Source organism: Ahaetulla prasina, chromosome 17, assembly GCF_028640845.1.
Source record: "Ahaetulla prasina isolate Xishuangbanna chromosome 17, ASM2864084v1, whole genome shotgun sequence".
Taxonomy (NCBI): Eukaryota; Metazoa; Chordata; class Lepidosauria; order Squamata; family Colubridae; genus Ahaetulla; species Ahaetulla prasina.
In genome coordinates, this window is record NC_080555.1 from 3,455,001 (window position 1) to 3,465,843 (window position 10,843).

The 10,843-nt window shown below is 43.3% G+C and overlaps 2 protein-coding genes across 2 annotated transcripts in view; one reads left to right on the forward strand and one right to left on the reverse strand.

The window, feature by feature from the left end:
• SLC50A1 (solute carrier family 50 member 1) overlaps positions 1 to 5,049 on the forward strand; it is a 13,982-nt gene extending 8,933 nt beyond the window's left edge. The window contains exons 5-6 of the mRNA XM_058160637.1: positions 2,407 to 2,526; positions 3,713 to 5,049. Coding sequence (XP_058016620.1) covers positions 2,407 to 2,526; positions 3,713 to 3,814 — 222 coding nt within the window. The 3' untranslated portion in view covers positions 3,815 to 5,049. The remainder of the gene's footprint in view (positions 1 to 2,406; positions 2,527 to 3,712) is intronic.
• Positions 5,050 to 8,207: 3,158 nt separating this feature from the next.
• Positions 8,208 to 10,252, reverse strand: DPM3 (dolichyl-phosphate mannosyltransferase subunit 3, regulatory). The gene is made up of 2 exons (XM_058160638.1): positions 10,184 to 10,252; positions 8,208 to 8,651 (listed from the first exon to the last, which is right to left on the reverse strand). The coding sequence occupies exon 2, from the start codon at positions 8,648 to 8,650 to the stop codon at positions 8,366 to 8,368; it is 285 nt and encodes a 94-aa protein (XP_058016621.1). The 5' UTR covers position 8,651; positions 10,184 to 10,252; the 3' UTR covers positions 8,208 to 8,365.
• Between the last annotated feature and the right edge of the window lie 591 nt (positions 10,253 to 10,843).

Here is a 10,843-nt window from a genome sequence, read left to right on the forward strand (position 1 = left end):
TTCCAATCTATTCTTATTCCAGTCTATTCTATATTGTAAATTCTATTGTATTGTATTGTATTGTATTCTATTCTATTCTATTCTTATTCCATCCTATATTGTAAATTCTATTATTCTATTCTATTCTATTCTATTCTATTCTATTCTATTCTATTCTATTCTATTCTAATTTCAATCTATTCTATATTGTAAATTCTATTATTCTATTCTATTCTATTCTATTCTAATTTCAATCTATTCTATATTGTAAATTCTATTATTCTATTCTATTCTATTCTATTCTATTCTATTCTATTCTATTCTATTCTATTCCTATTCTATTCTATTCTATTCTTATTCCAATCTATTCTATATTGCAAATTCTATTCTATTCTATTCTAATTGCAATCTATTCTATATTGTAAATTCTATTATTCTATTCTATTCTATTCTATTCTATTCTATTCTATTCTATTTTATTCTATTCTATATTGCAAATTCTATTCTATTCTATTCTAATTACAATCTATTCTATATTGTAAATTCTATTATTCTATTGTGTTCTGTTCTGTTCTGTTCTGTTCTGTCCTGTTCTGTTCTAATCTAATCTAATCTACTCTATTCTCGTAAATGGTAAACTCTATTCCATTCCCTCTCCTCTATATTCTATATTCCATCCCCTCCTTTCCCCTTCCCTGCAGCAAAACAAGGCCATCAAATCAGGCCCCCTTCCCTGAATCACCACCACCCTGCTTAGCAACGAAAACCCCTGGTTCCCGCCCGTCGTCGTAAGTCGAGGAGGGCTCGCTGCCAACGAGCAGCCGCGCTGTGTCTCCTTTTCCCTCGGTTCCACCTGCTGCTTTGCACAACCCCTCCTGCCTGCCAAGGCCCTTGTTCGGTCTCGTTCGCTCCCGAGTAGAAACGGGCAAACACGTTGGTTCACGCGGCTGTGCGCGTGCCGTTTTTCCGGTTTTTAAGGACAGCTCAACGCCCAGAAAGCCGGACGCGAACCAAGTGCTGGTGTAGTAATTTTCGCCAAGGAATTTTTCATTTTGCATGCAGAGGAGAGAAAAGGGCGGGGTTTCCAGAGCGAAGAGGTGCAAAAAAAAAAAAAAAAAACGGAGCAAGAGAATTCACAAACCTGGTTAGAGGCCTAAACCAGGTTAAGCGTTACGAAAGACAAGCCAGGGTTCACCTCCCGGGGAAGCCTCGGATCGACCCATCCAAGGTTTCTCTTCGGATCGGGGCAGGCTTTAGAAGCATCATGGGGCCGTTTTCTACCCTTCCCGATGCAATTCCTGGGTGTTCCAAGGTAGACTTCTACTGAAGCTGGAGGTTCTAGGGTGGGTTTGGTGGCTAAAGAGTCCAGCTGGATCTCTCTCTTTTTTTTTTTCCCTCTCTCTGCCTTTTTCCGGTTCTCCCTCACCCTTCTGCCGCTCATACCTCTCTGCTTGTGTGTCAGGAAGTGTTTCCTGGTTGGTGAGGCGGCGGAACTGACTGCCACATGAAGTGGCAATCGGCTGTCAAGTCAGCGAAACGGGCAGCCACGTGGAAGGGAGTTCTTCAGTGCCGAGCCTTAAAAAATAGAAGGCTGGACGGGTCAGTTTGTTGGCGATGCCCTATCAGTTTTTATTAATTGATTTTTTAAAAAAAAACTTGATTTAATTTGATCTTCTGTGGGTGCCATCTCCTCCTCCTCCTCCTCCGTGCAAACTTAGTGACGGACATTCCGGTTATTGTGGCCATAAGTCGAGGACTCCCTGTGTCTTGAACGACGCAGTGCTGTAACCCCAGTTAAACAGGTGTGCTGGCATCTTCCCCTAGGGATGGACTCCAAACAAACCCCATATGTTGGCTTACTTAGAGACAGGAGCTTACTTACAGATTGACAGAGCTGGAAGGGACCTTGTAGATCATCTAGTCCAACCCCCTGTCGCGGCAGGAGACCCTACGCCCGAGGCACATTCAGCTTTGCGAGGTGGGAGTGTTGGAGTATGAAACCAATTCAATGGTGGCTTATTCCATAAACTACGGTTAGGGACCCTGATGAATTCGCCGTCTCTCTTCTTAATGTCGCATCCACGAAACGCATCCATCCTGCAAGTACGTGGTGTGTGGAATAGAATTAAAAATGCAGGAAAATCACCCCCCAAAAACCGGCGCCGATGTGGCTTAACTCGCGGGAATCCAGCCAAACCGTGGTTAATATTAACTCCCTTTTTTCTTTGCAAGCGCCAAAACCTGCAACGTGCTCGCCTCTGCGTTGGGCTTTTTCCCACGAAAATTATCCGAATAATTTTTGCCGGAGGCGGCTGGGGAGAATGGGTTTCCCCTTATCTCCTGCGCCGTTCGGACGATTGGATTCCCAATAAATATTTGATTCGGGGCTGCTGAAGTAAATATCTTTTTTTTTTTTTTAATTTCAAGATCAAGATTGTGAAAAGCCGTTCCACCCGCTGCCTTTCCTTCCCTCTGACGGTCACTACCTTCCTGGCTTCGGCTAGCTGGACTTTCTACGGGCTCCTTCTGGAAGATCTTTACATCGCGGTTAGTATCGAGCCAGGTTTTGGGGGTGGGGGGGCTGAATTAGGCCGAAAGAAACTTGAGTTTCGGGGCAGAGGCTCCAGCAGAGACGGACGGGGGGGTCTTTTGATCGATTTTTCTGCTTATGCTCCACGGCCGTTCTCTTCTTCGATAGAAAAGAATATTCGTAGTTCGGGATTGAACTGTCGCACTGATGATGTTAGCTAGTTGGGTCATGAAACGCCTGCACAAGAAAACCACCCAGCTCGGCGAGCATCAAGGACCCTTCAGTCCTCCTCCTACTCCCCTTCCTCTTCTCTTCCTCTTCCTCCTCCCCCTCCTCCTTCTGGTACTGATGATGTTAGCTAGTTGGGTCATGAAACATCTGCAAGAAAGCAATCAAGGTCGGAGAGCACTAAGGACCCCTCAGATCTTCTCCTCCTCCTCCTCCTCCTCCTCCTCCTCCTCCTCCTCCTCCTCCTCCTCCTCCTCCTCCTCCTCTCTGCAGACCCCACAACCTTCCAGCACTGATGATGTAACCTAGTTAGGTTATGAACTGTCTGCAAGAAAACAACCAAACTCAGAGAGTACCAAGGACCCCTCAGTCCTATTCCTTCCATTTCTTTTCCTCTGCTCTTCTTCCTCCTCCTCCTCTTCCAAAACCCCACCTCCTTCTAGCACTGATGATATTAGCTAGCTGGGTCATGAAACATCTGCAAGAAAACCACCAAACTCAGAGAGGGACAAAGGACACCAGAGGCCTCCCCTTCGTCTCCCTCCTCCTCCTCCTGTCTTCTCCTCCTCCTCCATCTTCTCCAATTTTTTTATTATTATTATTATTTATTAGATTTCTATACCGCCCTTCTCCCGAAGGACTCAGGGCGGTGTGCAGCCAGAATAAAAACAAACGATACAATATGCAATTAAAACAAGAATTAAAAAACTTATTACACAATTGGCCTAAGACTTTAAAACATTTAAAATTCTAAAGACCCATTAAAAATTCATAATATAAAGTTAAAACCAACAAAATTTAAGCCAGCCAAAATTTTATCTCCTCCCTCCTTCTTTTCCTCCTCCCCTCCAACCCACACCTTCCTCTATCCCTGATGACGTCCCTTAGTCGGCTCACGAAACGTCTGCGAACAATGAACCTTCCACACCTCAAGAGAAACACACGACCCCACAATTCTCTCCTTTCTCCTTTCAGATTCCCAACGTGCCGGGCATCGCGACCAGCCTTGTCCGTTTCTGGCTTTTTTGGCGTTTCCCAGCCGAGCAGGACAAAAATTACAAGCTGTTGCAGGCCTGAAGACCGTGTGTGTGTGTGTGTGTGTGTGTGTGTGTAGGAAGCGGAGAAGAAAACCCCCCCACACACACACACAGCCGGCCGAGGGGGAAGAGAAAGACCCCGAAATCAAAAAACTGTGCAGGCGATGGATTTGACCGCCTCGCCGCGCGCACAGCCTGCCCACCTGTGCAGCAAGGTGGTCCATTTCCACAGCGGGAGGGGGTGTGAGAAAATCCCCTCCCTCTCCCCGGTGTGTTGGGGGAGAAAATAGATCCGGATCCAGATGAATGGGATTCCCACTCTGGACTCTTTAAAAGAAGTTTGGAGACACCCCCCCACAAGTCTGGGGAATGTAAAGGGGCTTCTTCCCACGAGATATTTTGGGGTGGGTGGGTCGAAAGCTGTTGGAAAACCCGTTGAGTTTTGAAGATGGGGCTTCCAAAATTTGCCAGTCTTTCTCGCTCTATTCTTTATTCGGACTGCTGCCAAAGCGACCAGCTTGCACACAACCGTTGCCTTATCCTGTCCACCAGAAATGCCTTTTTTATAGATCTATATATATAAAAAAATGTTTTTATAAAAACAATTTTCTCCCCCTTTCCTCCTTCGCCACCGACTCCTCTTTTCCAATTTTTTTTTGGGGGGGGATTCCAAAGATTAAAATCCAAAAGAGGGAAAAGAAAAGAAAAAAGAATCAGAGACAAAAGAAGATGATTTTTAAAAAAAAATGTGAATGGAAAAGGATGAAAAATGCCTTTGTTTAAAAAAAAAAAATTTCTCCCACTTCCCAGGCTCCTCTTTCCATTTTTTTTAAAAAAAATTGATTCCAAAGATGATAGATAGATAGATAGATAGATAGATAGATAGATAGATAGATAGATAGATAGATAGATAGATAGATGATAGATAGATCCCATTTCTTGTTTGCAACCAGCTCCTCTTTCAATTTTTTTTAATTTGATCCCAAAGATTAAAATAACAAAATCCAAAAGAAGAAAAAAACCCACAAGATTTTAATCAATGTGAATTATAAAAAAGACAAAATGCCTTTAAAAAAAAAATTATCCCACACTCTCTTGGCAACTGACTCCCTTTTTCGATCCACTGGCTCCCTTCTACTTGGGAGATCTCCCTGAGGTCTTGACCTGCTGAGCGTCCGGCCGATAGAAGTTGGGGAAAGAGCCCCAGGCCTAAAATTCTACGGATGTAGCTTTATGAGTGCCTTGCAATAAACAGAAAAGAGGAGGGCTCTCTTTTTAAAGCGTTGCTTTTCTACCTTCCTGGAGCAAAAATCAGACTTGAGTGGATTCCTGCTGGGGGAGGGGGAGGGCTAAATGATCCCGGAGATCTGTTTCATTCCATGATTCTATATAGTGGGGTTCCACCTGGAGGAAGACGGGTGGACTAGATGACCTCAGAGGGTCCCTTCTGTGCTGATTTTGTGTCGCGGATTGCTCCCGGGAAGGGGGTCGGACTAGATGGTCTCTGAGGTCCCTTTCAGAGTGGGATTTCGTGAAGCGGGTTCTCTCTGAGAAGGGGGCTGGGCTAGATGAGTGGGATTTTGTGTAGCGGATTCCTCCTGGGAAGGGAGCTGGGCTAGATGACCTCCGAAGGTCCCTTCTACATGGATTTTGTGTAGCAGATTTTTTCTGAGAAGGGAGCTGGGCTAGATGACGGCCGAAGGTCCCTTCTAGATGGATTTTGTGTAGCGGATTCCTCCCGGGAAGGGGGTCAGACTAAATGGTCTCTGAGGTCCCTTTCAGAGTGGGATTTCCTAAAGCGGGTCCTTCCTGAGAAGGGGGCTGGGCTAGATGACCTCCGAAGGTCCCTTCCTGACAGAGTCTTCCTGGGAAGAGAGTTGGACTAAAGAACCTCGCGAGGTCCCTTCCAGCGTGGGATTTCACGCACCAGATTCCTTCTAGGAAGGGGGCTTAAGACTAGATGGTCTCCGAAGGTCCCATCCTGACAGCTTCTGCATAGTGGATTCCTCCGGGGAAGGGGGTCGGACTAGATGGTCTCTGAGGTCCCTTTCAGAGTGGGATTTCGTAAACCAGATTTTTTCTGAGAAGGGGGCTGGGCTAGATGACCTCCGAAGGTCCCTTCTACATGGATTTTGTGTAGCGGATTCCTCCCAGGAAGGTTGGATTCCTCTTGGAAGAAACTTAAGAACTCCAAACTGCCCCCCCACCCCCACAACCCTTCCATTCTAGGATTTCCTGTATTGGGACGGGGTTGGTCTAGATGACCTTCCGGGACCCCCCTTCCAAAACCTTTTGATTCTTTTTTTTGTTCCTTTGCAACCGATAAGGTTTAATTCTCCCCACCGGCTACCACCCAGGCACCTTTTGCCGAGGAAAATGCACCATTTTATGAAACGGCCGAAATGTCGTGTTCCCAAGTCCTGTTGGACCAGAACGTCAGGGAAACCGAGTCACGCCTTCATGTCCTTCAAGCCACCGGTCTCTCCGGAAAGGGCTAATTATCTGCCCGGCTAATTACCAGGTGTTTTTGCTCTGCCCCCGCCAACTTTATGAAGGTGTGAGTTAAATAAACCCCAAAAATCTAGAATAGCCTGGTTTGATTTTTTTCTTTCTTTTTTTTTCTTTTTTGGAAGAAAGGAACATCCCGAATTATTATTATTATTATTATTATTATTATTATTATTATTATTATTATTATTATTATTATTATTATTATTATTATTATTATTATTATTATTATGGATCGTAGACACAATTTATCTGGCACACCCAAACAAGGTAACTCGACATGTGGGCCAGAAGACTGCAAAAATAAATGCAGAACGTGAAGGTAAAAAGCAGGCATTAATATTTATGAATAATTATACTTTGAGCAGACAACCGAAGGAGGGGAGGAAAAAAAAAATTAATACGGGGAGTCCTTGAACTTAAAACGGTTCATTTAACAACCGTTCAAAGCTACTGGAAAACAAATATTTCCTTTTAGTTTGGCTCAAACGTCCGTGAATTTGAGCGACACCCCTAGTACTAAACGGACAATTTTTAATTTTTTTTCACCCCTTTTTCTAGTTTGCAACAAGGTCCCGTGACATCCGCTTAAAAAGAGACAAGAGTCTAATCTTCTCAGCTAGTGGGCGCATATAAATAAGATTTTGTCTCTTCGGAGGCGCATACGTGTCTCTCTTTTGCATATATATATGCAAACCTGGTCGCGCCACCTTCATTGCAAACAGTCTCTAGAATAGCACAGCCAGCAATTTCCGCCCCCCCTCCCCCATTGGATTGCCTACTTCCCATAACATCCCACTCGCCACGCTCCCAAAAATGAAAATTCAATTTAATTTAAGAAAAGCAGAAAAGAAATTCTCAAATCAAAGTTCTACACGCCTTCATTGTCGCCACATTTTGGCTGGGAATGAAAAAAAATCATCTGGATTTTTTGTTTTTTCATTTTTCCTCTTGAACTTTTTTTTTCCCCAAAAAAAACTTTGTTTGTTGTTTGTTTTGTTGAGTTGTGTGGATCAGTTGTACAAAATTGTGGGATTGTTGTACGCCCCCCTCCCACCCACCCCTGAGTATCTTTCTGCGAGATGGGCGGATATACAAAAAAAAAAACACCGGATTGATAAAATGAGCACATATATAAAATACTGGGGATTCCTTTAGGAGCTTTTTCAGGCTGAAAAAAATGAATAGAAGTGAGTGATTGTTTTTGGGCTTAGCAACTGAAAAACGAATATGGGAAGAAGTGCTTTATGTAATATCAAAGGGGAAGTTGTCTGCTTATAATTGCTGTTTAAGAAGTTCAGAAATGGTTTCCTTAAATGCCCATTCCTTTTCTTTTCTTTCCTCTCCTCTCTCCTTCCTTTCTCACTCCTTCACCTCCAATTCTCCTTCCTTCCCTTTCTTGTTTCCTTTCTTTCTTCCCCTTTAATCCTTCTTTGCATCCTTCACTCTCATTATCAACCGTTTTCTCCTTCTTTCCTTCCCCATTTTCCTTCCTTGTTCTTGCTCTTTCTCTTTTTCCTTCCTTTCCTTCTTTCCACCTTCCTTTCCTTCCAGCCATCCTTCTCTTTTCCTTCCTTCCTTCTGGCCATCCTCTTTTCCTTCCTTTCTTTCTTCCAGCCATCCTTCTCTTTTCCTTCCTTCCTTCCTTCCTTCCTTCCAGCCACCCTCTTTTCCTTCCTTCCAGCCACCCTTCTCTTTTCCTTCCTTCCTTTTAGCCATCCTTCTCTTTTCCTTCCTTCCTTCCTTTCCTTCCTTCCTTCCTTCCAGCCACCCTTCTCTTTTCCTTCCTTCCTTTTAGCCATCCTTCTCTTTTCCTTCCTTCTTTCCTTCTGCCCTCCTTCCCCTATTTTTCTTTCTACATTTCTTCTCATTTTCCCCTTTTTTTACTTCTTCAGATTTCGGATGACCTTTTGCTACTGCTCCAAAACATTTAATAAAAACTTCATTTATTTATTTTTTTTTAAACAAGAAGCAACTCTTTTTCTTTGACACGGGCTCCCCGAGCCAGGCTGCACCCTCAAACAGTTCAGTCATACGCTGTTTACTGTCCATGGGTCATTTCTGCTCCCCCAAGGGTGCCAGGTCAAAACTTCATGCCATGTTGGGCGAGGTCGGCTCTGGCCTCTCGGATTTGGGCCTGAAGCTCGAGTGAGGCCTCCTGGCAGTCGTTGAAGGTAGCCAGGCGGTAGCCCACGACTCCCAGCGAGTAGCAGCCGAAGGTCACCAATAGGTAGGTCGGCAGGGCCCACAGCACCTGGTGCCAGCTTGGAGACAAGGGGTGGGACCCCACGAGATCCAGCATCAGCGCAGCCCAGACGCCACCCAGGAGAGCCAGAGAGCCGAGCCACTGAAGCAGTTTCGTCATCATCCTGAAAAACAGCAGAGAAAAACCAGTGAAAACTTGAGAGATTTACAAGTTTCTGCCTAGCCCGGTATATTTTCAGGACACTTCTGCCAAAATTTAAAAAAAAAAATTATTTGCAAGTTAAGTACAGGAAAGATTTTTTTAGCTTGGCCTCTCCCTATACCACCCAACCACCCTCCTTGCAAAATCTGGAATCGAGTTTGAATATTAAAAACAGGCCAGGAAAAGACAAGACATCCCTGCCAGGCAGAGAGGGAAAAAATGGCTTTGAATATCGGTAGATAATATAGTAGATATTTAGTAGATACGTTAGAGAGAGAAAAATGTGGGAAAGGCAGAGAGAAAAAATGGGTTTGAATATCAGTAGATATTTAGTAGATATATTAAGAGACAGAAAAGCGTGGGAAAGGCAGGGTCTCCTTACTGGATGGAGGGAGAAAAAAACAGCTTTCCAGACAGACTACAAGTCCCATTAACTCTGTTGGCCCAGGCAGATGGGAACTGGAGTCCAACCTCCGAAGGCCCAGGAATGTCTACCCAAAACAGCAAAACTTTGCAACCTTTTCCAGGGCCTCTCCTAATAGCAACGACCATATGTATATAACAATATCATATATATATCATATTATAGATTAGATTACTGGCTCAGTGGCTAAGACGCTGAGCTTGTCAATCAGAAAGGTTGGCGGTTCGAATCCCTAGTATAGGTCCAGGGGGCAGGACTAGATGACCTCCAAGGTCCCATCCAACTCTCGATACTGTTAAAGCTGTATTATTTAACAGACATTATTATAATCTATGCATTTCCCAATAGCAATGGCCATTATTTGACTCAGCCTTCCATCCTTTATAAGGTAGGTAAAATGAGGACCCAGATTGTTGGTGGGGCAATAAGTTGACTTTGTAAATATACAAATAGAATGAGACTATTGCCTTACACACTGTAAGCCGCCCTGAGTCTTCGGAGAAGGGCGGGATAGAAATGCAAATTAAAAAAAATAAAATATCTTTTTTATTATTATTATTATAGCTACGATTACATCTGTGCCTCCGACACCAACGGTTATGATATCTTTATTATTATACGATTATATTATATTAAATTACATTTATTATATTATATTAAATTATATTATATTATATGACAATTAATAGATGCACAGATATAATGGCAATTAATAGATGCACAGATATAATAGTAATTAGATAATATAATATAATATAATATAATATAATATAATATAATATAATATAATATAATATAATATAATATTATATTATATTATATTATATTATATTATATTATATTATATTATATTATATTATATTATCTAATTACTATTATATCTGTGCATCTATTAATTGCCATTGTCTATGGTTACATTTTTATTCTTAGCAGCAGCAATTAAAATAAAGGATGCCCGCCCGCCCTTTTCCAATTTTTTGCAGCAATTGCAGAAAAATACATGCAATAAATAAGCCACCCCGGGAATAAACCCGCAATTGTCGACCCGTGCCCGCATTCTCACGACCCACCGACTCCAGGTGCAGCGAGTTTTGGTTTTTTTTAATCTTCCAGCTTCCCCTACTTCCCCGTCGCTCGCTGGTGACGTCACACCCGCACCTGCCAATCACCGCGCCCGTTGATCGGGGCGGTGTCGGTGGAGCGCCGCGGTGCTCGCCGGGAGTTGTAGTTTTTTAACGCATTTTACGTTTTTTAGCGGAAGGCGGGTTCTTGAGCATGGGCCGAGTGCTGGGGAGGAGTTGCTACACTTTTTTTGGTGGGGGGGGCGCTGCACAAGGTAAGCGTCTTCTTTTTTTTTTTTTCATTTCAGACTAACCCCCAACTCTCATTTAACCCTGTTGAAGTTATTCTGAGCTAAATGTTGGCTCTGCAGAATCATGAGGACTGGAAACTTGGTTATAAGTGCCGTTTTTAAATGTTTCAGGTGCAGAAGCATGAGGACTGTCTGGAATTCTTATTTACCTATAAACGTGGCCTTTAAGTAGCTTTTCTATGCAAAACCATGAGGACTAGAAACTTTATGATAAATGCTGTAGTCTCTTATATGCAGAATCATGAGGGCTGGAAACTTGGTTATGAGCGCCGTTTTTAAATGTTTCATGTGCAGAAGCATGAGAACTGGGAATCCTTATTACCTATACGCCTTTCAATCGCTTTTCTGGGCAAAACCA

Excerpts from the sequence above, each read along its gene's own strand:
- DPM3 (XM_058160638.1), bottom strand. The coding sequence starts at position 8,650 with ATGATGACGAAACTGCTTCAGTGGCTCGGCTCTCTGGCTCTCCTGGGT.